General features: G+C 41.9%; 1 protein-coding gene across 2 annotated transcripts in view; it reads right to left on the reverse strand.

Annotated features, from left to right (window-relative positions):
• Positions 1-15,311: 15,311 nt before the first annotated feature.
• Positions 15,312-27,706, reverse strand: part of tfcp2 (transcription factor CP2) — a 32,751-nt gene continuing 20,356 nt past the window's right edge. Inside the window, exons 10-16 of one of the 2 annotated variants that reach the window (XM_055664465.1) lie at positions 23,329-23,394; positions 22,756-22,849; positions 18,619-18,709; positions 17,577-17,686; positions 16,225-16,367; positions 15,866-15,917; positions 15,312-15,670 (exon numbers count right to left, since the gene is read on the reverse strand). In XM_055664465.1, the coding sequence (XP_055520440.1) occupies positions 15,633-15,670; positions 15,866-15,917; positions 16,225-16,367; positions 17,577-17,686; positions 18,619-18,709; positions 22,756-22,849; positions 23,329-23,394 (594 nt within the window). In that variant the 3' untranslated portion in view covers positions 15,312-15,632. The remainder of the gene's footprint in view (positions 15,671-15,865; positions 15,918-16,224; positions 16,368-17,576; positions 17,687-18,618; positions 18,710-22,755; positions 22,850-23,328; positions 23,395-27,706) is intronic. The other variant, XM_055664464.1, reaches the window with a different exon arrangement.

Here is a 27,706-nt window from a genome sequence, read left to right on the forward strand (position 1 = left end):
GCTGGAGTAACTCAGCGGGACAGGCAGCATCTCTGGAGAGAAGGAATGGGTGACGTTTAGGGTCGAGACCCTTCTTCAGACTGAGAGTCGGGGGAGAGGGAGACACAGAGATATGGAGGGATAAGGTGTGAAAACGGTAGATCAAAGCAGACGCTGCTCAAGGAAATGTGTTGTACATTGTTGGCGGTGGGGAAGGTGACAACGAGGCATAGAAACAGTAAAATTAATCAGGAGGACATTGAAACTAGTCGGAGAACTAGGGTGGGGGAGGGGATGGAGAGAGGGAAACATAGAAACATAGAAATTAGGTGCAGGAGTAGGCCATTCGGCCCTTCGAGCCTGCACCGCCATAAGAAAGCAAGGGTTATTTGAGGTTAGAGAAATCAATGTTCATACTGCTGGGGTGTGAGCTGCCTAAGCGAAAGATGAGGTGCAATTTGCGTTTGGCCTCACTCTGACGGTGTTTGGCCTCAGGCTGCCTCGGCAAGACCAGCCCTGAATTTGTACCCTGATCACTCCCTCTTCTCCCCTCTCCCATCAGGTAAGAGGTACAGAAGTGTTATAACGCACACGACCAGATTCTGGGACAGTTTCTTCCCAGCTGTACTCTGGTAACTGAACCATCCTACCAACAACTAGAGAGCGGTCCTGACCACCATCGACCTCATTGGAGACCCCCGGACTATCTTCGATCAGACTTTATCTTACATTATTCCTTTTAACATAGAACCATAGACAATAGGTGCAGGAGTAGAGGCCATTCGGCCCTTCGAGCCTGCACCATTCGCCATTCAATATGATCATCCAACTCAGTATCCCATACCTGCCTTCTCTCCATACCCCCTGATCCTTTTAGCCACAAGGACCACATCTAACTCCCTCTTAAATATAGCCAATGAACTGTGTGGCCTCAACTACCTTCTGTGGCAGAGAGTTCCACAGATTCACCACCCTCTGTGTGAAGTTTTTTTTTCTCATCTCGGTCCTAAAAGATTTCCCCTTTATCCTTAAACTGTGTGACCCCTTGTCCTGGACTTCCCCAACATCGGGAATAATCTTCCTGCATCTAGCCTGTCCAACCCCTTAAGAATTTACGTATCTATACACTGGACGGCTTGTTATTTAAGCCCACTGTCTGGTTACCACGCAACATAAGCTTTTCATTGTACCGAGGTACACATGACCATAAACTCAACTCAAGCTGGATACAAAATTGGCTTGAAAATAAGAGACAGGGGGTATGGTAGAGAGGGGTGTTTTTTTCCAGATTTGAGTGTAAGAATATGTTTGCCATAGGGTTCAATGGTGGGTCCACTGTTCAATGTGTTAACAATTTGGATGAGAAGGGAGGTGCTTTTTTCCTAGGATGGAAATACCAAATACTAGAGGGCATAGCTTTAAGGTGAGAGGGCAAAGTTTGGAGGAGATGAGCAGAGCAACTTTCTATGCACAGTGGGTGCCTGGATCGCACTGTTGTGAGTTGTGGTGGGAAGCAGACACAATAGTGGCATTTAAAAGGCTTTTAGATAGGCACATGGAGAATGGAGCGATATGGATTATATACAGGTAGATGTGAGTCTTGGCATCATGTTCATCATGGACATTTTGGAAGGGCCTGTTTGGTGGTACAGAGGACACTTACAACGCCCACTCAATCTTATAGAAACATTTACAATTATAAAAGGACTGGACAAGCTAGATACAGGAAAAAAGTTCCCAATGTTGGGCGAGTCCAGAACCAGGGGCCACACAGTCTTAGAATAAAGGGGAGGCCATTTAAGACTGAGGTGAGAAAAAATGTTTTCACCCAGAGAGTTGTGAATTTGTGGAATTCCCTGCCACAGAGGGCAGTGGAGGCCAAATCACAGGATGGATTTAAGAGAGAGTTAGATAGAGCTCTAGGGGCTAGTGGAGTCAAGGGGTATGGGGAGAAGGCAGGCACGGGTTATTGATTGGGGATGATCAGCCATGATCACAATGAATGGCGGTGCTGGCTCGAAGGGCGGAATGGCCTCCTCCTGCACCTATTGTCTATGTTTCTATGCTACCTTCTCCCTCGACTCTCTCCAGGGACCCCGACAGTCCTTTCAGGTTTCGCAGAGGTTCACTTGCACCTCCTCCAACCTCATCTACAACCTCGACAATGAAAGGGACTATTTTAGTGTTGTTGTCAATGTTATAAACGACATTATTTTAAAGCAAAACTCAAGCACTCGTGAAATTGGCCCCGGCGGGTGAAAGCCAAAAAAAAAAAAGATATAATCATAATCATAATCGTAATTTATTAACCAAGTGTGTTTTGCAACATACGAGGGATTTGGTTTGCCATACAGATAAGTAGAAGGAGCAAAACGTTAGCAACAGTCGATCATTCCCTCAGGTCTTGTTTCAAATCGTTAATTTTGTTCCAGTCACCAGTTGTGATCAGTCTGAGTTTCCCCCCCTCTTAATGCTACAGAACAGCAAATATCACACCCCCCCTCTTCCTCTTCACCCAATCCTCCTGCCTCCTTTGAAATTGGGAGCTGGTGTGCTGTCTCCTACTTCTCCAAATCTTAATGCTGCCCAGTAGCGCAGTTGGCGGAGCCGTTATTGTATTGTATTGTATTGTATATCTTTATTGTCATTTCCTGAGTATTCGCATACCCAGAGGAAACAAAAAAACGTTGCTCAACCAGTGTCCATTCAGTGTGCATTAAAAATAAATAGAAATAAAAATATATATATCATGAACAAATTTAACTCTCTACTAAACATTCAACAGGCGTTCCGATCGGCAGCGGCACGACAGTGGCTCTGCTGCAGTGTGTCCAGGTTGGTGGTTGGTGTGCGATACTTTGGCAGGGGGGCAAAGTCCATTTAGCAGTCTTATAGCCTGTGGGAAGAAGCTGAGGAGCATCCTGCTGGTTTTGCAGCTAATGCTCCTGTACCTCTTCCCAGATGGCAGGATGGAGAATATGTGATGCGATGGGTGGTAGGGGTCTTTGATGATGGAGATGGCTCTGCTGATCTCACAGCACCAGAGACCCGTGTTCGATCCTATCCTCAGTTGGTGTCTTCTACTATCTTGGGTTTGCACGTTCTCTCTGGCACCCATGTCGGTTTCCGCCCACGTCGCTAACACGTGTGGGTTTCTCTGTAAGTTAATCAGTCCTCCGCACATTCCCCCCATTGAATGAGAAAGTGAATGAGAAAGTGAAATAACATAGAACTAGTGTGAACAGGCGATCGATGGCCAGCCTGGACTCGGTGGACTCAGAAGGGCGTGATTCCTTACTGCATCTCTAAAACTATTAATATCCTCACTTCCCTATAATGCTGTTATAACATCTAGATAGACACAAAATGCATTGTGATGCAATAGATTTTGTGTCTATTTTCAGTGTAAACCAGCCTCTGCAGATCCCTCCGATTAGTCACGTCACTTTTATTTCTGTAACACATTTAAAAACAACTCTCGTTAACCAAAGTGCTTTACATTGGTGGAGGTACTAACATTATACAACATTGGTTCATAGATTAAGTACATACATAAATACACACATATAGCCCTCGCTCAGATGACGTCAAGAAAGGCTTGAGAGTAAAGATGAGTTTTAAGTCTCAACTTAAGAGTGGATGGAGGGGGCAGTTCTGATCAGAAGAGGGATGCTGTTCCACAAAGGCACGGTCGGTCATCCCTGAGCTTATGCCTAGACCGCAGGATATTCAGCAACCCCAAGTCGGACGATCTGAGGGACCTGGAGGTGGAGTGGTGGGTGAGAAGACTTTTAATGTAGGAGGGGGCAAGCCCATTGAGGGCTTTGTAGACATAGAGGAGGGTCTTGAAATGTATACGGAGCCGCACAGGGAGCCAGTGGAGAGAGCCAGGATCGGGGTGATGTGGTCCCTTTTTCGGGTGCCCGTCAGGAGTCTGGCTGCGGCGTTTTGGACCAGTTGCAGGCGGGACAGGGAAGATTGGCTGATGCCAGTGTAAAGGGAGTTGCAGTAATCGGGGCGGGAGGAGATAAATGTGTGGATGATCTTTTCCAGGTCATCAAAGTGGAGGAATTGTTTTATTTCAGCTATCGTCCGAAGCTGGAAGAAGCAGCTTTCACCACGGCATTGACTTGTTTGTCAAATTTCAATGCAGAGTCAAATATCACGGCAAGGTTTTTGACGTGAGGTTTGAGCAGTGGGGTAAGGCTTCCAAGGCTGCCTGCTATCATTTTGATTGAGTCCGAGGGGCCGAGAAGAATGACCTCAGACTTACTTTCTTTTACCTCCCATTTCTTGAAGTCCGGACATGGTGTGCTGGTGTACTGTGCTGTGCAGTGCACTTTCACTTTAGCCCCAGCAGTTTAAAAGGCAGGGTCTCGACCCGAAACGTTACCTATAATTTCCTGCAGAGATGCTGCCTAGCCCACTTAGTTACTCCAGCACTTTGTGTCTATGCCGTTCTTTGTTTCTAGTTTAAAAGCTTGGGGGCTTTAATTTGACACTTCTTTTGCATTTCCTATTCATACCGCGGGCAAGAGAAACTTTCTTTACTTTCCTAATATGATGCAACATCCAAAAATGTTGAGATGTTTATTAGATGTTTAGCAAAGCCCAGTGGTATGAATGGGTCGCACTATCAAGTCCACAGAAACTAATGGTTTTTGCAAACTGTGGGTCTTGTGTTCAGAAAGTACACTTTTTGGGGTCTCCTTTCAAAAAGAAAATAAATAAATAAATAAATAAATGAATAAGCAAATAAATGAATAAGCAAATAAATAAGCAAATAAATAAATAAATACGCCAGGAATGGAGGGCAGCAAGACTGATCTTATCTCACGACGTGAATTAACCAGAGTTTCAAGCACAGAAACGAACGCAAGTGGATATTCCTGTTTATCCAGTCTTTCTGCATTTGGTTGACTTTGCATTTGGCCGACTGTGGCATATTTCTAATGGGCAAGGCGCACCTGTGAACTGCTCATGCTGAATAATGGAATGCTCTTGGTGAGGACAGATATGGAACGAAATGTTAAGTGAGGGATTTGTGGGGGGGATTAACTGAAGGACAGAAAAGGAAATGAAAAGTTTAACTGAAGGAATAATGGTATCGAGGGTGCCGATAGACAATAGGTGCAGGAGTAGAGCCATTTGGCCCTTCGAGCGAGCACCGCCATTCAATGTGCTCATGGCTGATCATCCCCAATCAGTACCCCGTTCCTGCCTTCTCCCCATATCCCCTGACTCCACTATCTAGAGCCCTATCTAGCTCTCTCGTGAAAGTATCCAGAGAACCGGCCTCCACCGCCCTCTGAGGCATAGAATTCCACAGACTCACCACTCTCTGTGAGAAAAAGTGTTTCCTCGTTTCCATTCTAAATGGCTTACCCCTTATTCTTAAACTGTGGCCCCTGGTGTGGACTCCCCCAACATCGGGAACATGTTTCCTGCCTCTAGCGTGTCCAATCCCTTAACAATCTTATCTTATTTTATATGAATGTGAGGGGTAACGTTTTCCACACAAAGGCTGGTGGGTGTATAGAACAAGCTGCCAGAGGAGGTAGTTAAGGCTGGGACTATCCCAACATTTAAGAAACAGGAGGCAGGTACATGGATGGGACAGGTCTGGAGAGAATGTGCAGCAGCATCTATGGAGCGAAGGAAATAGGCAACGTTTCGGGCCGAAAACCTTCTTCAGACTGATCGGGGGCGGGGACAAGAAAGGAAAAAGGAGGAGCCCGAAGGCTGGGGGATGGGAGGAGACAGCAGGGGGACTGAGGAAGGGGAGGAGACAGCAAGGACTAACAAAATTGGGAGAATTCGATGTTCATGCCCCCAGGATGCAGACTCCCCAAGCGGAATATGAGGTGCTGTTCCTCCAATTTCCGGTGCTGCTCGCTGTGGCCATGGAGGAGACCCAGGACAGAGAGGTCGGAGACGGAGTGGGAGGGGGAGTTGAAGTGCTGAGCCACCGGGAGGTCAGCTTGGTTATTGCGGACCGAGCGGAGGTGTTCGGCGAAACGATCGCCCAACCTCCGCTTGGTCTCACCGATATAGATCTGCTGATATCTAGAGCAGCGGATGCAATAGATGAAGGAAATAGGCAACCTGTCTGAAGAAAGGTTTCGGCCCGAAACGTTGCCTATTTCCTTCGCTCCATAGATGCTGCCTCACCTGCTGAGTTTCTCCAGCATTTTTGTCCACCAAAGATAAGATGTGCACGTCTGTAGATTAATTGGCTTTTGTAGGATGGGAAAGTGGGAATAGCATAGAACTAGTGTACGGGTGATTGATGGTCTCCAAACTCATTCCAAAATGTACCATAAGATCCAATGTAAAAATGGCACCTCTGCTTTTGAAGATTCCAGCTTCAGGATTTAAAATACATCCCGCTTTTCCTCAATTAGCTTCAGGTCAATAACGGAAAGATCAATTCAACTTTTGAAACCCAATTTATTCCAGGAATATGTACTGCATTGTGTTTTACAGTTTCATTGTGTCAAGTTAAGTAAAATATGGACAAACATGAAAAAATACAGACATGAACAAGCAGTGTTTTGAAAAATAAACATTAAAATTCTACCAGGCCATATTTTATTAGTTGAACACACAGTTACACCAGATTTCATTGTATTTTGGATCAGTTTATACATTAAACACAACAAATGCAGCTTTGTCTTTTATAATCTTTTGCAAAACAATTCATTTCACCCAACATGGCTTGTAATTAAATTGGACAACTATTTTGATCAAAATCTTATCATCTCTTGCGGTGAGGTTTACCATCTCTTTCAATTGAGGGGAATGTGATGGGCACTTCACATGACTTCCACAACTGCGTTGAAGTTACAGCACTTTAAAATGCAAGCGCTCCAAGTCACTACAGAGAGGGGGGCATTTGAACAAGCAGATGATCATTCCGATGGGTTATTGAAGGAAAATAAGAAGCGGTTCTCCCTCCAAGGCAAATAGAAAGGCGAAGTGTTTAGGAGAATGTAGAGGGTAAAGTTCATTGACAATTGCCAGGAATCAAAGTGCGGGAGAAACTCAGTGGATCAGGACCCGCTGAGTTACTCCAGCACTGTGTGTTCTTATCAAGGTTCCAGCATCTGCAGTTTCATACGTCTACTCAGGACTGGGAGCGGAATAGATAACAATTTTAATCTTGGCCCTGGGCCTTCGTGCAAGATTTACTGCCATCTTGTTCTTGATTTTTGTGCAAGGCCAGAGATCAGACCTTATCCGCATATCAGACCAGAGTGTTCCAGACACAAGGCAAACATCAAGTTTATAGAGTTGAATTAAATTATGAAATAAAAATGCCAAGCCAAGTTTTATTGTGGAAGAGCACATTACAGATGTTAGTTTTAAATTTTATAAATCCGCATAAGCGACTGTCTTATGTTTCCAACAACTATGGATTTTAAAATGTAATTTGCACATGCTCACAACCAGTTATAAAACTTCTATCACGCTTGGATCCAAGGCTCAGCTAGGTGCTTAAGGTATAAGGCTTTTGCCCCGCAAGACTATACTACAATTATTTAACGGCAAGAGCTGAAAGTAGAGCTTAACCGTACAAGGCTGCTCGGGACCTCTGAAAAGACTGCCATCAGCAAAACTCAAATCCCTTTGCAACTCCATACGAAATGCACACTCACTTGATTGCCTTAGGATAAGTGTCATTATGATCTAATCAATGTGATCACCAGTGACCATCCAAAGGGTAAATACATGAAAAACAAACCTTTATTCCCTGCTAGCAATTCTGCCCCCTGTGGAGATGACCCACCCACTAGCACAGTTCCTCAACCCTGCACTACCGATTCCCATCTTGTCGTGCTGCTGCTAATTCCAGGTTCAGCAGCCCCTCGTGATCTCCGGACCCCCAGTCGGTACGATGTACACCATTTGAACAGTAGTTCAGGCAAGCCCTGCTCCTCCACTTCTCAAAATTCATTCCCACATGTAGTCATCATCTCTCGACACCATTCAAACGTTCTACGTGAAAGCAACCTCTGTTTTCTCAACTATCGCGCACTTTTGCCGTGGTCCCCCACCTACATTCCCTGGGCGATTCCACCTTTGTCATAATGCACAAGGTAACCGCACCAGCAAATACACGTCCCCTGCTCCTCACAAGGCAGCCTCCTATTCACCAGCACCCACATCACTATTTGGAAGTCTCCTAGCTCTGAGACCCCCATTTACACAGATCCATATGTTCGTATTTGCGCTGGGTATTAAAGTAACATTCCTTGTTTTAGCAGATACTCATATCAAACCAGGCGCATGAACAACATTAGTTCGAAGCATGATGAAAACATCTGATATTTCAGATGATCTTTGTTACCGGGCCCGTTGACAATTCAATGATCTGAACAGTCTCATCATTAATGTTACTCAAGGAAAGCCATTGAGAAAACACCTTTAACTTACATAGAGGGGCGAGGGGGTTGAGGGGAGAAATAGCTGCGTTTCAGCCACTGAGTAACCCAGACACATGTAATTATGGCTCAGATTCGTAAACAGCAGTTGGTAAATAGAAGCCAGGATATTTTGTTCCTAAAGTACACAAAAATGCTGGAGAAACTCAGCGGGTGCAGCAGCATCTATGGAGCAAAGGAAATTGGCAACGTTTCGGGCTGTTCCTTCGCTTTACACTCTCAAAAATCTAATGGAAGGCTAGCAACAGAACAGTGCCTTCCTTAAAATCCCCTGCTCAATGTTGAGCAGAACCTCTGTTAGTTCATCCAGAGCACAGAGCCCGATTTGAGAGAAGAATTACCAGAGGAGACCGTCTGAATCTATTGAGTCTGATTATGTTCTTGCATCAAGTAGTGGACAAATTTCACCTCAAACAACATGATTAGGAAGTCATTAAAAGAAAAGAAAATGTTGGGAGATACTCAGCAGGTCAGACAACCGTGGAAAAATTAACAGCTAATGTTTCGTCGAAGGGCCGAATGGCCTACTCCTGCACCTAATTTCTATGTTCTATGTTTCTGGTCAACGACCCTTCATCAGAATCGTGGCTTTTTGAATAAAAATGTAATTGACCCGAAACATTAACTCGACTTCTCCCTCCACAGATGCCACCTGACCTGCTGAGTGTTGCCAGCATTTTCTGCTTTGATGTCCAATTATCAGCATCAGTAGTTACCCGATTTCAAAATTACCATCAGAACCATGCAAACCTACAGATGTCAATGTGACCCTGCTGCTCTCCAAGCATTGTGACCCTTCCTACACACTTCAGTCGTTTCCGGGATCCAGGAGTGATCTCCAGAACAAAGGGTGGAACAGAAACTCTGACAAGCTCAGGAATGAGTTTGTAGCAGGGAGATAAGTGGCAAGAGATAGTTGTAACATTAAAAATCCAAACAACAAGTTAGTGGTTTTGCAGATAGTGAAGATGGTTGTGAACGATTGCAGCAGGATCTGGATCGATTGGCCAGGTGGGCGGAGGAATGGTTGATGGAATTTAATACAGAGAAGTGTGTGAGGTGTGGCATTTTGGGACGTCGAACAAGGGCAAGACATACACTGTAAATGGTAGGCCTCTGGGTAGTGTTGTAGAGCAGAGGGATCTAGGAGTACAGGTGCATGGTTCCTTGAAGGTGGAGTCGCAGGTAGATAAGGTGGTCAAAAAGGCTTTTGGCACTTTGGCCTTCATCAGTCAGAGTATTGAGTACAGAAGTTGAGAGGTCATGTGGCAGTTGTATAAGACGTTGGTGAGATTGCATTTATAGTATGGTGTTCAGTTCCGGGCACCATGTTATAGGAAAGATATTATCAAGCTTGAAAGGGTTCAGAAAAGATTTACGAGGATGTTGCCAGGACTAGAGGGTGTGAGCTATGGGAAGAGGATGAGTAGGCTGGGTCTCCATTCCATGGAGCACAGGAGGATGAGGGGTGATCTTAAAGAGGTATAAAAAAAATCATGAGAGGAATAGATCGGTAAGATGCACAGTCTTTTGCCCAGAGTAGGGAAATTGAGGACCAGAGGACATAGGTTCAAGGTGAAGGGGAAAAGATTGAATAGGAATCAGAGGGGTAACTTTTTCACACAAAGGGCAGTGGGTGTATGGAACAAGCTGCCAGAGGAGGTAGTTGAGGCTGGGACTATCCCATCTTTTAAGAAACTGTTGGACAGGTACATGGATAGGACAGGTTTGGAGGGTTATGGACCAAGTGCAGGCAAGTGGGACTAGTGTAGCTGGGACATTGTTGGCCGGTGTGGGCAAGTTGGGCCAAAGCACCCTTTCCACACTGCATCACTCTATGACTCGATCACAAATGAAACTGATGGGAAAAGAGAAGACAAGGTGGCCATATTCCACAATCTGCAACAGCTGGAGTATCATACCTGGACACAACATGGCTATCAATAGCCTCTCAAACTTCCATATTCTCTTTGCAGAGAAATACAAGATGTTTTGGGGAAGATGGATAATATGCAAAATTCCAATACAGAATGCAAACCAAACTACTGGGCCCACCAAACCAGAATTGCAGTCAGAAGTTATGCCAGGGATGAAACAAAAGAAACCAAAAGCTGGCCTAACTTATGGTGGAAAATAAGAGAAAGCACTGGAGTTACTCAGCAGGTCAGGCAGCATCTCTGGAGAACATGGCTATCCATGTTCTCCAGAGATGCTGCCTGTCCTGCTGAAGTACTCCAATACATCGTGTCTTCTTATATAAACCAGCACCTGCAGTTCCTCATTTCTAATTTGTGGTGGCTTGGCACACCAACTCTTGGGAAGGGATTCTTGAACATCTCGAAAAAAAGACAGGTGGTGATTTGAGATGGTCAAAAGTCACCCTTCGTACAAATGCAACACATTAATAGCACCCATCATTTGCGAATTAATTAATGATTATTGCACTCACATCACTAAATCATGTCATGTTATCCCAGGTACTAAAAATACAGATTGCTTTCATTCAGGCAGTACATTGGTTAGCCATAACTGATAGAGATTGCCATTTGGTCTGTTGTGTAAGAGTGGAACAAAACTGATTTTGATCTACAGATCCATTTAGTTTTGCATGGTTTTAATGGAATTTTTATTTAACAAGAAATCCTACCAACTCAGGCTTAAAGCACTTCTGTTGGTATGTTTCTCTGCAAAAGGACAGTCGTGTTTCAAGTGAATGTAAAGGCAGATTCTACGGCCAATGTGAATTTCTTTGAATGTTGTGCTTAGGGCTGTTTTACCGTGCCTTGATGAAAGTGCTGACAAATGAGATGAATATAGATGAGTATTGATGCCTACAGTGGGCTCAAGAACCTGGTTCTGTGCTGAATGACCATATGACTCTCATGTACAAAATAAGGGATGTAGCAACATTTCCTGGGCCAACACCAATTAACCAGGAGCCATTTGACCATCTCAAAAACCATACAAAGTTGAGTTAATGTTGCTCCAAACTCAATCTGCATCCAATCCTTACAATCCAGGAGAACATAGTCCAACCAGAATTCAGCCTTTAATCCCTCAACTATAGATATTCTGTATTCTGATACCTTCTGCCAAATTGCAACACAAGGCAGGGTTCCAAGTAACTTCACCTTTCCATCTCTCCTGCAAATTAGTATCGTCACTTGGGCGATTTACTCATTGACTGAATGGGAGGTTATTCACAGCCTAATGTACATTTTGCCATTCCTCTGTTGTTCGTTTCAAAGTGGCTTATTATAGAAATCAAAATGGATACGGTTTGTACTTCAATAGACCACAGGTTATTACACAGACACATTCAAATGGCCTAAAGGCTCATGAATTATGGTATGAATTAAATTTTAAAGGAGATAAAAATTTTGTCCTTGGTTTTCTCAATTTTCTGAAAATCACAAATTGGAGACGATTAGAAAATTAAAACTACCATTTACTATTAATTCAACATATTGTGAATTGTACATTTTGCGGATTACATGTTAAAAACATTACAGGAAAACTCACTGATGTATCATATTATGTTGTACAATGTATGAACAAGTTTTCATTTTGCCTCAGCATTTGTTTTACATTTTCTGTAATGGCTGCATAGGAAAAATATTAAAAATTGTAATCATGCGCTGTGCTGGAACACGATTACATGAAAGAGGCCGCTAGCCATTATAGCCCGACTGTTATCTATCCCGACTCCCTCCAGAAAACGCAACACATTCAAGAGTTCTAATTTAATCGACTGCTCCATTTATGGTCTGTAAACATGCCACAGTAGCAAAGTCTTGACTAAAATGCAGATTTGTTAAATCAAACCTCCACGTTCTTCCAATTAGTCTTCAAGATTCTCTCAAACCCAACCCACAAAACAAGCAAAGATGTGGTTGAGATAATCATGACTGGAAGTCCATTTTAATCCATTTCTTTAATAATTTGAGTTGCATTTTAGAGATACAGCATGGAAACAGGCACTTCAGTCCACACCGACCATTGATCACCTGTTCAAACTCGTTCTGTGTTTTCCCACGTTCTCATTCCCTTCCCTCACGTTCCCACCTTCCGACACACTGGGGACAATTCACTGAGGGCCAATTAACCTACAAACCCGCACGTCTCTGGAGTGCGGGAGGAAACCCACGCGGTCACAGGCAGAACGTACAAACTCCACACAGACAGCACCCAAGGTCAGGATTGAACCCAGCTCGCTGGCACCGTGAGGTAGTGGCTCTATCAGCTGCTCCGCCCTAATTACTACTTAATTAAATAATATTTCAATATGAACTTCAAACAGAAGGCAATTCTACTATTTTGAACTAAACTGGTTTCCTCAGTAACCAGACCCTCAACTACCTGATACGAGGAGTCCCAAGTTACGTTTTATCTCACACAGTCAAATCAGCTCAATAAGGCCTTCAACCGAACATTGAGGGTCCCTCAACATTTTAATTTCTGATGCATTTTCTTACATTTCCTTCAAAAAAAATAACATTGACCATTACCACTGGATGGGAAAGGACCATTGCTTGATTATAAACAGTTTAGCCTTTGGTTCCCAAATGTCATTGAACTGATGTTAGTGGCAGAGTCGACTTCATAACCAAAATTGAGGTAAACCTTATTGCAGTTGGTAGCTATGGATCAGCAATTAGAATAGCAATTATCTTATTTCTGAACTCAAATGATGAGACTCCAGAGTTCACCTGCAGAGTTCCAATGGAAGGTAATTAGCTTCCCAGTCTCCTGCCTGCCTTCCCAATGACTATACACCTACAACTTTGGTTCAGCCATGTTCCAGCTGAAAAAGATTTAGAGGAATAGATCTACGTTCGAGTACAACTTCATTCACTACTATATCCAAATGTCAAATGGGTGAAAATTGTCTCCCACATGTTTTTTTTTTTTTTTAAAATAATAATAATATAATACCTAAAATTGAGTTAATGTTGCTCCAAACTCAATCTGCATCCAATCCTTACAATCCAGGAGGAGAACTTACTCCAACCAGAATTCAGCCTTTAATCCCTCAACTATAGATATTCTGTATTCTGATACCTTCTGCCAAATTGTAACACCGATCTCGTGTTTCACAAGGCAGGGTTCCAAGTAACTTCACCTTTCCATCTCTCCTGCAAATTAGTATCGTCACTTGGGCCATTTAGTCATTGGCTGAATGGGAGGTTATTCACAGCCTAATGTACATTTTGCCATTCCTCTGTTGTCTGTTTCAAAGTGGCTTAAAGTATCTTAATTATAGAAATCAAAATGGATACTGTTTGTATTTCAATAGGCCACAGATTATTACATAGACACATTCAAATAGCCCAAATAAAGGCTCATGAATTATGGTATGAATGAAATATTAAAAATCAAAATTTTGCCCTTGATTACTCAATTTCCTGACAATTCCAAAAAATACAACTGAAATGTTACTGCATCACAGGCCATTGATGGGAAGGTATTATCCTGAATAAAGTGGATTTTAGTGAAGTGGATTTAGTGAAGGAAGATCTTTTTAAGTTGAAAATGCTTCTATTAAATCTTCCTCCCTTCTTTCGATATGCTGGGGTTTTCCATTATAGTTTTCCATGTTAATTCACAGAAACCAACTGAGCAAGCAACTCAAAAGTTGCATTGATAAGCATAGACGTTGGCAAAATTCAGGCTCAATCTCCAATTATTTCTGAGCGACAACAGTAAAGAATAAGATTGGAAACTTTCACAGGATTGGGAATTCGGAGTAAAAGATATTACCATATCAAGGAGAAGATTTGTCTGGAAGTTCAGCAGCTTTCAAAAAGCAACTGCTTCATTGGATAAATTCTACTTGTTGCTTTCCTACACTGTTCAAACCACATTCTGCAATAGGAAACATGACAGTAATTCACTGAATTAAGACAGGAGGATCTAATTCTTGTCATCTCATAAAGCCTTTTACAAAAGCTGTTTCCAAATAGAGATTTAAGATTAGACCAGAACACAAGTTCCAGCATTGCTGCTGACAGAAACGTAATTTGATTTTATACACATTAAAAGTTATTTTAAACTTGTTTGATGAGCTTACTGTCTTCATGGCTTTCGCTTGACTGTAGGAATATGCAGAGCACAGGCAGCTCATTGGTATCCAAGGTAATTCCTTCTTAAATGAGTAAAAGTGACCACACATAAATAAGGTGGATCAGACCTTGACTAGAGTGGCTGAAGTGCACAGTTGGTTGGGAATGAGAGGAAGAAATGAGAAAGCAAATTTGAGAGATGTCAGGCATCCTTGTATTTGCAAAATCCTCCAACAAGCCACTGCTTGTGAATGGTCACCTGGATTAGGATTTCAACTGGAAGTCTACATTTGGCTAATGGACACTGTGACAAGTTATTGCACTGCTTTGAACAGGAAACCTTTCCCAAATTAACGTCCAAAAATATTTTGCTTGAAAATCCTTTCCAAATTTTACACATAACCAACTAAACAAATGGGATCTCATTTTCAGAAGGCAAGACATGGATGAAATAAGTAAATCAATCTAATACTTTACTGCAATTACTTAACCAAGTTAAAAGTGAACTGCATACCCTCAGAGGTAAGTGGATTTCAAATCATACCAGGACTGTACAGGAAAGGCTTAAGCAAAGTACTGAACATGGATTGAGTTACAAGAGCTGACAGTCTGTGGCAATTCAAGATAAGTAGCAAATGGCTGTACTAATATTAGCTCAGATGCAACATGGAAGCAAACTCAACCAGATAAAATGCATGTATGATGTACTTGTCAGCCAGGTACTAAAGATGGTGCACATAAATATATAAAGGTGCAAATCAAGAATGAAAGAACAGTTGATCAAGCTCTGGGCTTGCTGCACATCACGTCCCCTCCCCTCCCACCCACCCAAAATCAAGAACAGCAGCGAACACACTTATCAGGAACAATTTCATATCAAAGTTGAACAACACGCACATTCATCTGTCAGGTGTTCTTCTTTCCTCCATCTATCCTCTTGCCCACAATTTAGGACCTGCTCCAAGAGAAGTTGGTCACTTGCGTCAGGCTGCTGAACATGTGCACAATCCCATCACGGTTCCTCCTGTGCCAAGATAGATAGCAGCATACTCGAGTCTTTGCGGCTTGGAAATATTTTGCTGCTGGGAGTAGGAGCCACAACGTAGGGGTAAGGTCATTCACAGAAGACGTTATCCTTGCAAATTAGTCACTTGAGGATTATGTGGTAACTGTCACTGCCCTCGGCTGTAGGAAGCAAGCAGAAAGAGCAAAGACATATTACAAAACCTATCACTTTCCAAAAAAAAGGGGGGGGGGGGGGGGGGGGAGAGAAAATGCTTGAAAACCCAAATATTAAGCTACGAATTTTTTTAATTCAAGAGACAATAATCAGGGCTGCAAATTTACAGAAAATGTAAATTCCATTGCTGGAACGGTTACCTTTTAAGGTATCGAGAACAAAACACGATTCATCCTGGAAGTTTTGGATCATCTGGAAAATAATTTCACTATACTTAGGTACACATGACAAAGTACCATTACACATAGAACAGAAACAGGCAATTCTAACTGTTGCTTTCCTCAACTTTTCAATGTTAAGAACATTTCATAGATGTTTTGCATTTGACTTCAAGCCCACACTAAAGCTACTTTGCGCACTTGGAAAATCAACCGCTCTGTAACTGTCATTCCATAGAATCATCGTGGCACAGAAGGAGACCACTCGAGCCACCCATTTCATGCCAGTTCCGCGGAGAGATATCCAAGTCCCTATCATCAAAATGCCATTAGTTATTTACCTCATCGCTCACAAGCACGTGAATACCCGTGGGGCCCTGTTTATAGATCTGGTGGATTTGACGGGGAGAAATATTGAAAAGTTGAGCAATCTTCTCTGTCATTTCAATTGCTGTTAACTCTTCCAAATAAATTGCATGGTACACTGAAAAATGGAATGCACAAATCAAATGTTGCAGCAATAAAAATACATGTTCTATATTAGTTTAGCTTATAATGAGCTTTAACTTTCATCACTTTCCATTTACATTCAACATATAGGAAGAATATGATAGAAACTTAGGAAAATAGGTACAGTATGCCATTCGGGCCTTTGAGCCAGCACCGCCATTCAATGGTGCGGTCTCGGAGGGCCGAAGGGCCTGTTTCCATGGTGTATCTCTACACTAAACAAATTAGCATTTGTGTTATTGCATTTACCCACACCAGTGGTCTGAAACAACTCAACTCTGCTTGGGAGCAGGGAGCAGCTTGAGAACAGGTGTGGCAAGTCAGTGAAACTCCAAATTCAAACAGGTTAGTCAAACACCACTACAACGAGCACAAAGTGGAATGCTCCAGTTCAAGCCAGAGTTCCAAGTCAAGAGCAGTATGCTGGGTGACCAGAGGTTTGAAAAAGGCCTGTTCCGAGGGAGTGAGGAAAAAAAAGCAGCAGACAATTCTTCTTTATCCCAACCTGTTGCGTTGTTGAGCAGTGGGAGAAGTGACCAATTTGGAGCTGCTCTTTTCCACCCCACGACCTGCCAGTCCTCTGGGATTAATGTGAAATGTTAAAGAGTTTTATGTAAACTCTTAAAAGGGGCGGCACAGTGGCGCAGCAGTAGAGTTGCTGCCTCACAGCGCCAGAGACCCGAGTTCGATCCTGACTACGGGTGCTGTCTGTACGGTGTTTGTACGTTCTCCGTGACCATGTGGGTTTTCTCTGGGAGCTCCGGTTTCCTCAAATTCCAAAGACAGACAGGTTTGTAGGTTAATTGGCTTCTGTAAATGACCCCTAGTGTGTAGGATAGTGCTAGCGTACGGGTGATCACTGGTCGGCGCAGACTCGGTGGGCCAAAGGGCCTGTTTCCGCACAGTATCTCTAAAACTAAACTATAATTTACGCAAGGACATGCAGTGAGTTTTTAAACAGGCAACAGAACCAGAATTTGACAACTATGCAGTCAACTCTTTAATCTACCTTTTCCAATACATACAACCATCGTGCAGCTTTGTTGGTTTGGGATTCAAAGGAAAAAAAAGACTGGACGGATGATTGTTTTTCCCATTAATCAATAAGTTTCAGAATAAGCTTATATTTAAGAGCAGAATTGACCTTAATTTTGGGTGCACAAGGAGGCTTTGATGTACTCACCATAGAAAGAACTGTTCACAGAATCACCATTTTCATGCTTCTGGTGTTGTTGCTCTCGGGCCTGTTGTGCTTCCTGACAAACGTAAATGGTCAGCCTTGGTCTAACCATCCTAAACGTAGAAGAGAGAAATAAAAACTAGATTCCAACTCCCTCAACAGCCCTTAATGCCATAGCTAAGCAAGAAAAACTGATTAATCCCAGAAAGATTGGCAAGTAGAGGTCATCTCCAAATTGGTCATCTCTCTCACTGTTCACTTGTGAGACCATGGTGCTTGCAATTTGGTGCAAGGTTAAAAGGGCTGCATTTCAAAAGTAATTCATAAGTTATGAAGCAGCTGGAAATGACCTACAAGGCGGTGTGTCACTGCAAGTTTTGTTTTGTTTCCTCGATTTAGTCTAATGCAGGTTAACCACCCTTTCCTGCTATCTCAATCCTTTTGCGATTAGGGATCATTTAAAAGAACTGCATTAAACTTGTGTTGTTGTTATCATTTTTCCTTAATCCATCACCACCGAAACACATTACCAGCCACTATTTACTGATTCGGTGGAATTCTACTGTAGACAAACTGGTCTGCAGCAGAATTACTCTGCAGAACAGTAGTTGCAGTTCAATGAACACAAAAAGATTCAAAACATTTAGAGTTACATGGCATGGTGTCATATATATGCAAGTTCTTGTCAGTTTCTCTTCTCAAATTGGTCCTTTAAATGTAAACCAGCATTCATGCTGAACCTTTGCTGTCAAAAGTTCCTTTGTGGACATTTTGTCTGCTCCACTGCAAAAACTAAACTAAATCACTGCCATGATTTACCCCAACCTAGTTTTATTTTGTCGGCTCTTCAAAAAAAAAAGGAAATATAGTTTAGGCCATCTACATGTACAGATAAACAGCACACATTTCTTAGATGTAGATATATACCTTGCTTCGTTCTCTCATGTAGATTGTTGTAGTTGGAGCTGTTTGGGAACAGACATTCTACTAACATTTAAATTTCCAAAATTTAAAATTGAATTGCAAGCACAATGAATGAACCCACCTTCCTTTCAGAGCATTAAAGAGCCGGATACCATCTGCAGGACCACAGATCTGGATTACATCATCCCTAGTCAGCTTTAACAGATCTCCACCTGTGGATGCAAGCAATAGAACCTCAAAACAGGCAGCAGAGCCAACGTTTGCACATATTCCCTATGCAAACCCGGTCACAGTTCTGAAGGAGTGGAATGATCAACTTCTGGTCAAAGTACAGAATTAGCATGCTTGATCATCTCATGAGTTGGCTTTTGTTTTTAGATTAGATTTCTGTCATTCAAGGTTTAAGAAGCAATTAGACAGATACATGGATAGAACAGGTTTAGAGGGATATGGGCCAAATGCAGGCAGGTGGGACTAGTGTAGACAGGACACATTGGTCGGAGTGGGCAAGTAGGGCCCCGAAGGGCCCATTTCCACACTGTAAGGCTACCCACTCCATACCTACGGGATCTTTCCTACAATTCAATTTATTTTAACTTTAAAAAAAAAAAAAATTTATAAAGCATTTTGTAAACTTTGGTTTTACTAGATTAATGAAAAACATTTGCATCTAATTACAAGAACTTTACTCAAAAATCCACAGGGGTCCGAGATATTTTACTACCAGTTTTGATGACTATACTGGAACACATTTTTTAAATTTCCTTTTCAAACATGTAAAAAGAGGAATTGAAAAAGATACCATATTTACCAATTATGGATCAGTTCTTAATATTACATCAAATGATCAATTCAAATAACTCCCACTACTATCTCACCCAACATCCATACAAAATGTTCAAGAACTCGAGCTGCTCAACCTGCGCATTCAATTGAGCATAGGGGAAACAGAGAGAAAGCTGAAAATCCAATGCCTTCAAGTCATTTAATATGTTCAGGCAGCCAAAAAAGTTTATTATATATCTCATCACATCCTCAGGACAATGGAAAACACTGCAAAACCAATTAAGTTATGGTGCTACAAAGACAAAAACAGCAACAAATTTGCGCGCAGCAAGTGAATTAAAAAGGCAACATACGAGTTTTTGGCCATGCTGGTTGAGGCAAGAATGGTGGTCGTAGCAAGAGTCGCCCGTTCAGCATCGATACAGTTTATATCTACTTAAACCGACAGACTTCTCATCCAAAAGATGGCATTTCAAAAAAGAGCAACACTCACTGAAAACTGAATGAAGACAATTTGTTTGTACCAGAGAGCGTGTCTTAGTTTCAAATTTGACTTGGACAACGCCACAAATGAGCTAAAGCTGATCCAAATTGCTCAATTTTTGCTCAATAGCACTCATTTCAAAGCAGTGCATTACATAAAGGATTAGTTTCAAGTGATGGACTCAATCATACGTCATCAGTTTAGTGTAGTTGTATGTCATAACATACATATTTTTACCCCGAGCACGGAGTAAATGAACTTGCATTAATTATAGCGCCTTAACACATCTACAGTATGGTTTAAAAAGTAGTTTCAAAATAATGGAATACTCAAAGTGCAATGGAAAGCATATAAACAAATCTGACATACAATTTGCGCACAGCCAAGTTTTCCCAAAATCAAATCAGATAATAATCCCCCCCCACCCCCAGCGGTGCTGTAGCAATTATCAGGACACAGAACATCCTTGTGTTGAGAAGTGACACAAGGTTTCTCATCCAAACTGGAGACAGAGCCTTATTTAACATCTCATTGATTGCAAATCACTTCAAGTTGCAACATAGCAACACAATACCACCCCCACCACGCTCAATAGCTGCACGCACACACTGCCATGAAACCCGACTTGTATGGCCATGACATCCTTTAATACTGTATAGAGGTATCTGGTGTGATTGTATGTGGGCCTGGAATCCAAAATGTGCTTTTTTCAAGGCAAGAGTGACAATGATAGTCAAACTGACCCAAAATGCTTATTGTAAAAATAAGATCACACAGACATCATACATGGAGATTCATCGCAAAAGGATAAGAGTCTAAGCCTCTTGCTCTCTTTGATCTTTAGAAGCACCAGACCAAACAGATTTCATGTTTTCTGACCAAGAGGGAAAGAAATATAATTTATATTATGCCGAAAACACAGATTCAAAGAGATTGCATCTATTTGCAAGCAAATACACAAGCAAATTTGCGCACAGTAGGGCGTCACAATAAAATAATTTATATACTGTTGGTTGGTGAAGGAACTGTGGCCAGACAGCCAAGAATTTCCTGCTCTTCAACAGCTACAATAGCAGCTCTGCCGACCATCTGTATAGGCAGAGGAACCTCATTGCAATAACTCTCTGAAAGAGCATCTCCAGACAATGCAACACCTATTTGCACTACATTAGAGTACAGTCTATCCACACGTTATTGCCCTGTCCCATTGTACGAGTTCATTCAAGAGTTCTCCCGAGTTTGCCCTGATTCGAACTTGGGAGATTTACGGTAATGGCCGCTCGCAGGTACTCGGGGCGCTCATGGACATTTTTCAACGTGTTAAAAATTTTTCACGAGTCTTCCCGAGCTTACCGCATTTCCCCCGAGTACCTGCCGTTAGCGTTACGAGCTGCTAAGAGACGTCCCCAAGCTCCGACGTACCCGCTACGTTCATTCTATATGCTTACCACAAGTTTGATTTTTTTTTTTTTTTTAACTCGGGAGAGCTCTTGAATGAACTCGTACAGTGGGACAGGGCTATAATGAACACGTTTTGTTCTCAGATGGCCACAAGTCAATTTCGTACATAAACTACAATGCTCTATGTCTTACCATTGACCTGATAAATTAACTATGTTTTTTCTCTACACAAATGTTGCTTGACCTAGTTTCAGTATTCTAGAAATTATTTTTGCACTTCTATATGATTTATTATAATTTTTTTTTTTAAACTGTACACAGTATTCCAGATTATCTTCTAATCTTTTGTTTTTTTCAGTCTCCAGTCCATGAGATAAAGCAACAGTTCACCAATTATATTTCAAATTCTTTAATGTTTGAGTTACTGTTTTTGCTACATTGCAACGGAAACAAATATCACAGTTCAAATTGCGTTTTCCACCCCATGCAGAGTTATGCAATCCCTAGTTATGTTATGTGGCTTTAACACATTCAGCAATCCATTGCCGTTTCCCCCATCTCCGCACTTAGTGTCAATAGAAGATAGATGGTCGTGGACTTGGTGGGCCAAAGGGCTTTTTTCTGTATTGTACGACTCTACGACAGCTGGTTTCTTGGTTCTAATGCAACGATGGTCAGTGTTGTTCTAAACATTCCTCTTACTCCCTCTCTGCTCCAAGATATTGTGCTCTTTCCAATGCCTCCTTTCTGGATTACTATCTTAGCAGAGATTGAAAGACGGCATGGAAATGGGCCCTTCAGCCCACGCCGACCATTAATCACCCATTCACACTAGTGCTGTGTTATCTCACTCTCTACAAACCTGCACGTGTTTCGGACGTTGGAGGTAACCGGAGCACATGGAGGAAACCCACGCAGCCACAGGGAGAATGTTCAAACACCACATAGATACCACCGGAGGTCAGGATTGAATCTGGGTCTCTGGTGCCGAGAAGAGCAGCTCTACCACTATGCTTATTAACTTTACTTCAACTTCCCCATGGAATATGAAAACAAATTCCTTCCCTCCCTCCAATTACTTTTCCTGCCTACCAAATCCCACAAGTTTTAAAATGTTTGATATTAGTTAATAACTTCAAGTGCGTTTGTTTCTTCCCCTCCTTCCTGTTGAAGTAAATTGGAACTATGTTCACCAGGGCCCTTCATTTTGGCTGTGTCCCTTAGAGGGGGGAAAAATACACCTGGATGAGCTAATAAAACATTGTGCTTCCCCACAATGGAAATGATGTCGTCATCTTAGGAAAGGACCGCTATTAAAGTGCAAATCTATATTTTCCCACACTATTGAAATCTCACTTAATTGGTCAATTAAATGCCATATTACAAATCTTCAGTTTGATGCTCTGGGGTACGTGTCAGAAGTTGCTAATGTGGTTCACTGAAGTGCTACAGTGGTGGAGACAATCCATCTGGTCCTTTGGAATCTAAATCCTGGCCCTAGAGATGGAAAGAATGAGTCCAATCCATTCCAGCATCCAGGTAATTTTGACACATTTTCATCCAAAATAGTTAATAAGCAAAAGGTACCAGAGAAGTTTGCGAAGAGCCTGCAGTATGGAGAAAATCGATTTCTGTGCAACCACTGCTGAGCATCCTGTGGTGTGGCTGTTGCCAACAGATTCTGCAAAAACAAAAGTCATGTCAATTCTTTGACAAATCTCCCTGACATTATATACAGATGTATTACCCGAAGAGTTTGTGTAGATCCAACCACTGCCATTCCTCAATTCCATGCATTAACGGATATCAACTTTTGTCCCTAGGATGAATCACTTGCCAGACCAAGGAAGTGTTGTTTTTTTTGAAATAGCAAGTGTAATCATAATCTGAATTATTTCACCTTAAACGATTGTCATTCATGTAAGGAAAAAAAACGTAAATGCTCAGCTGCATATATATTTTATAATAACATTGCATCACAATGCCCCAAAACCAAATGACAATTATGATTACTTGTTTAATTCCATGTTAATTTTCTCATGACTATGGGAACTTATGAGGATTTATTACAGATACAGCAGTATTTTGTTTTGTTTTTAAACAGAAAAAAGTATTTCATGACAAGGCAATAATGGTATCATCAGACAATGAAAAGCCTACCTGATTTTCAGTGACGGGGGACACTGACAGTTCTCGACAAGCCCACTTTCGAAAGGATCCTAACGTCTGATGAGAAAAAGTTACTTGTGAAGTTCTGGAAAAAGCTAGAGAAAATGTATTCTCTTGCGGCGCATGTTCACATGCTCGTACAGATTCCACTGTGTACACTTTGGTAAAATCTAACGAGGCAATCACTTACCAAATCTAGTGAAAATCCAATAGAGTTATTGAGCTGTAATTGTGCAGAGGCATGATGACTTCATAAGTGAGGTTTCAGAAAGAACCCAAGATGAGAACATTCATGCCAAATTTAATTTCAATTGTTCCCAAGACCAGAAATTAACATTAGATAATATTCATGCCAAATTTAATTTCAATTGTTTCCGAGAGCAGAAATTAACGTTAGTAGACAAATGGGTGAATAACGTTTATATGGTACCTTGCATGTCCTTTGAACATACGAATGCCTTCTTTCACAGCCAACAAATTGCTTTAAGTGGTCAGATAGGCAAATGCAGCAGCTAATTTGCGCTTAGCAAGATTCCACACGAACAGAAAATACAAGAAATGTCCAGACTAGGTTGGTGGTGTTGGTTGAACAATGTGTAAGCCAGGACAGGAGAGCAGTTGCTCCTCTCCAGGCAGTTCTAGAATATTTTAGATCCATTCCCACAGTGAAATAGGGACTACAGTTTAATCTTCATGTCTGAAATGTCAGTTTATATCACGTGCACCTAAATTTTAGAATGGGACTTCAATCTTATCTCAACAGATTGAGGAGTAAGATTGCTACCGCCAAGGAAACCTGATAACTATAGAAGAGCGTAAAGAAACCTATATTTTCTCCCATAATTCTCTCATGTAAACCAAAATATGGCATGTAGACAAAAATGCTGGAGGGACTCAGCAGGTGAGGCAGCATCTATGCAGAGAAGGAATAGGCGACGTTTCGGGTCAAGATCCTCTTCTTCAGCATCTCCATAGATGCTGCCTCACCCGCTGAGTTCCTCCAGCATTTTTGTCTACCTTCGATTTTTCCAGCATCTGCAGTTCTTTCTTAAACAAAATATGGCATGCATCGTTTAATGCAAATGTCAAGATCTTTTACTTAGACCTATATTTATAAATGTATTGCATCTCAATGCGCTTCTGTTCTATACACAAATGCTACAGCAATTTAATACAAAACTCAAGCATTTAGAAATCAAAATGAATAACCAGGATAACTCCACATTTGTATCTGAATAATAACAGAAACTTTCACTTGAACCGGCGGACAACTGGAATGGTGCAACAGCTCAACGGGACATGGCACAACCACAGGATTGCACTGGACCATTGAGATAGAATGCAAGGTCAATTCCTACAGCGAAGCACAACTCGACCACCACCAAGTTTTTAAAGATTAAAGGCGATAGCAAGATGAAAAGTTCATTAATTGCAGGAAGAAAAGTTGAAGCACGAGATTGGATTCCTCCACCATAATTGGGGTGGCATGGTGGCGCAGCGGTGGTGTTGCTGCCTTACAGCGCCAGAGACCCGGGTTCAATCCTGACTACAAGCACTGTCTGTACATACTTTGTATGTTCTCCCCATGATCTGCGAGGGCTTCCTCCCACACTCCAACGACGTACAGGTTTATAAGTTAATTGGCTTGGTAAAATTGTAAATTGTCCCTAGTGTGTGTAAGATAGTGTAAGTGTGCGGGGATTGCTGGTCGGAGGGGACTCGGTGGGCCGAATTACAGGCCTGTCTCTGCGCTGTATCACTACACCAAAATGGAGAGAGAAATGGAAGTGCAGGATTAGGGTAGAATCCCCAAAATACTAATCATACCCTACTTTTCTATTCAGTGAACTACCTACTGGCATTGCACAATAGCGTCAATCGGCAGATCAGAATCCTCTCTTTGGACAGATGAGGATCAAACCTGGATATATTTCAAGTTTCTCAACAAAACCACAGAGAGACTGCCAAGACAATGTTTCTACAGAGGGCTACATCCTTTTTTTTTTAAATGTCCAAAAAACGAAAGCCTAGCTTGGAAAAAGCACAGGTGCAAGGATTCCAAAGTTGTGAATCTGTGGAATTCTCTGCCACAGAAGGCAGCAGAGGCCAATTCGCTAGATGTTTTCAAAAGAGAGTTAGATCTAGCTTTTAGGACTAATGGAACCAAAGGATATGGGGAGAAAGCAGGAATGGGGTACTGATTGTGGATGATCAGCCATGATCATACTGAATGGTGGTGCTGGCTCGAAGGGCCCAATGCCTACTCCTGCACCAATTTTCTATGTTTCTAAAGTGCAAGCGGAGATACTACTGGACTTTTAATGTGAGAATCCCACACAGTTGACAAACAGAGCAATTCCCTGCTTCCCAATACTTCTCCAACCAGCTACAGCAAGGATTTTCAGAGTTCTTTCTGGCTCCATCTTGATATCACCATGATCCCAAAGAGACCTCCTTTACACTTAACTGTACAAGTATAAGAATGTTGGCAGCCCGAGACTGCACGATAGTAAAATGTAAAACTGAGTTGGGAACAGTGGAACCATCAATCTCCTTTAGCTAAGGTAGACAAAAATGCTGGAGAAACTCAGCGGGTGCAGCAGCATCTATGGAGCGAAGGAAATAGGCAACGTTTCGGGACGAAACGTTGCCTATTTCCTTCGCTCCATAGATGCTGCTGCACCCGCTGAGTTCCTCCAGCATTTTTGTGTATCTTCGATTTTCCAGCATCTGCAGTTCCTTCTTAATCTCCTTTAGGTGGTTTTAATCAGCCATAACAGTTGATCTTTGTCCTGTATTCTTGAAAGTTAGTTATTTAGCAAATTAATATCTGTGCTCTTTTAAAATAATTTAATTCATTTTGTTTCTCTGGACATTTGTAGCAGCGCCTTCTGCGTCCACCTAAATAATTCTATAAGAGGTCGTATTTTTGTGACTTTATTTCCAAGGTTATTCTATTCAGGATCCCCCATTGCAGGAGAAGAGCTTACCTGAAGCAACTGTAAAGTGTGGAATTTTCAACAATATCCCCCACACTCTTCCACATGCACATTTACTTTAAGATTCTTCCTTATGCGGCAACTTGCATTTAGTTCACACTAAATAGAAACATAGAAACATAGAAATTAGGTGCAGGAGTAGGCCATTCGGCCCTTCGAGCCTGCACCGCCATTCAATATGATCATGGCTGATCATCCAACTCAGTATCCCCGTTCCTGCCTTCTCTCCATACCCCCTGATCCCCTTAGCCACAAGGGCCACATCTAACTCCCTCTTAAATATAGCCAATGAACTGGCCTCAACTACCCTCTGTGGCAGAGAGTTCCAGAGATTCACCACTCTCTGCGTGAAAAAAAGTTCTTCTCATCTCGGTTTTTAAAGGATTTCCCCTTTATCCTTAAGCTGTGACCCCTTGTCCTGGACTTCCCTAACATCGGGAACAATCTTCCTGCATCTAGCCTGTCCAACCCCTTAAGAATTTTGTAAGTTTTATAAGATAAGATCCCCTCTCAATCTTCTAAATTCTAGAGAGTATAAACCAAGTAAACCAAATAATATGGGTTGTGCCAATACACCTTCAACAGCAGAGTTCCAGAGTTAGCCAAGCTGAGGTTTGCACTAGAAGAACTGCCCCAAGCCATGATCATATTGAATGGCGGTGCAGGCTCGAAGGGCCGAATGGCCTACTCCTGCACCTAATTTCTATGTTTCTATGTTTCTAAGCCTTCTGAACATCTCTTCTTCCTTTTTCCTCAACACAAATAAAGTTTACCAGCAAGTGAACACCCACAGAACTCTGTTAAATTCTGAAGAATTCTCTTGTATCTGTTTCCATGAATAAGAGGCCAGAGCCTAGAAGAAGTATGAAGACTTCAGTGCAATGCGCTACTTAGAATAGTAAAATTAAGATTGATCTAGGGTAGCAAAAGGATTTTGATGCAACTGGGAGACAAGCTAATAAAATGGGATGGGCATTGTAATTTCAAAATAAACCAACTTGTGCAGTTGAACAAATCAAATTTTAATTAATTCCAATAATAAAGCTGCATTGTAAATTTAGAATTAGTGCCAATTAGCATGGAACACTTGGACCAGGGTTCAAGATTTTGATCAACTTCAAGGCGGTTACGTCTATACTGCCCATTAAAACAAAATCAAAATAAATATAAACCAAATGAACAAAAACAGTAATCTTCCCAACATTTTGCCAAACTAATCTACATACCATATTCCTTAAATTATTTTCTCAACACTCCCAATCCTAACAGCTTAAACTTAGTCAACTACATACGTGCTTCTTTGCTCAACTACGATTAATAGGCTGTTTTTGCAGCCTGACCCACATCACAGGCAAGGAATTATACATTCA

The sequence above is a fragment of the Leucoraja erinacea genome, chromosome 40, assembly GCF_028641065.1.
Source record: "Leucoraja erinacea ecotype New England chromosome 40, Leri_hhj_1, whole genome shotgun sequence".
NCBI classification, from domain to species: Eukaryota; Metazoa; Chordata; class Chondrichthyes; order Rajiformes; family Rajidae; genus Leucoraja; species Leucoraja erinaceus.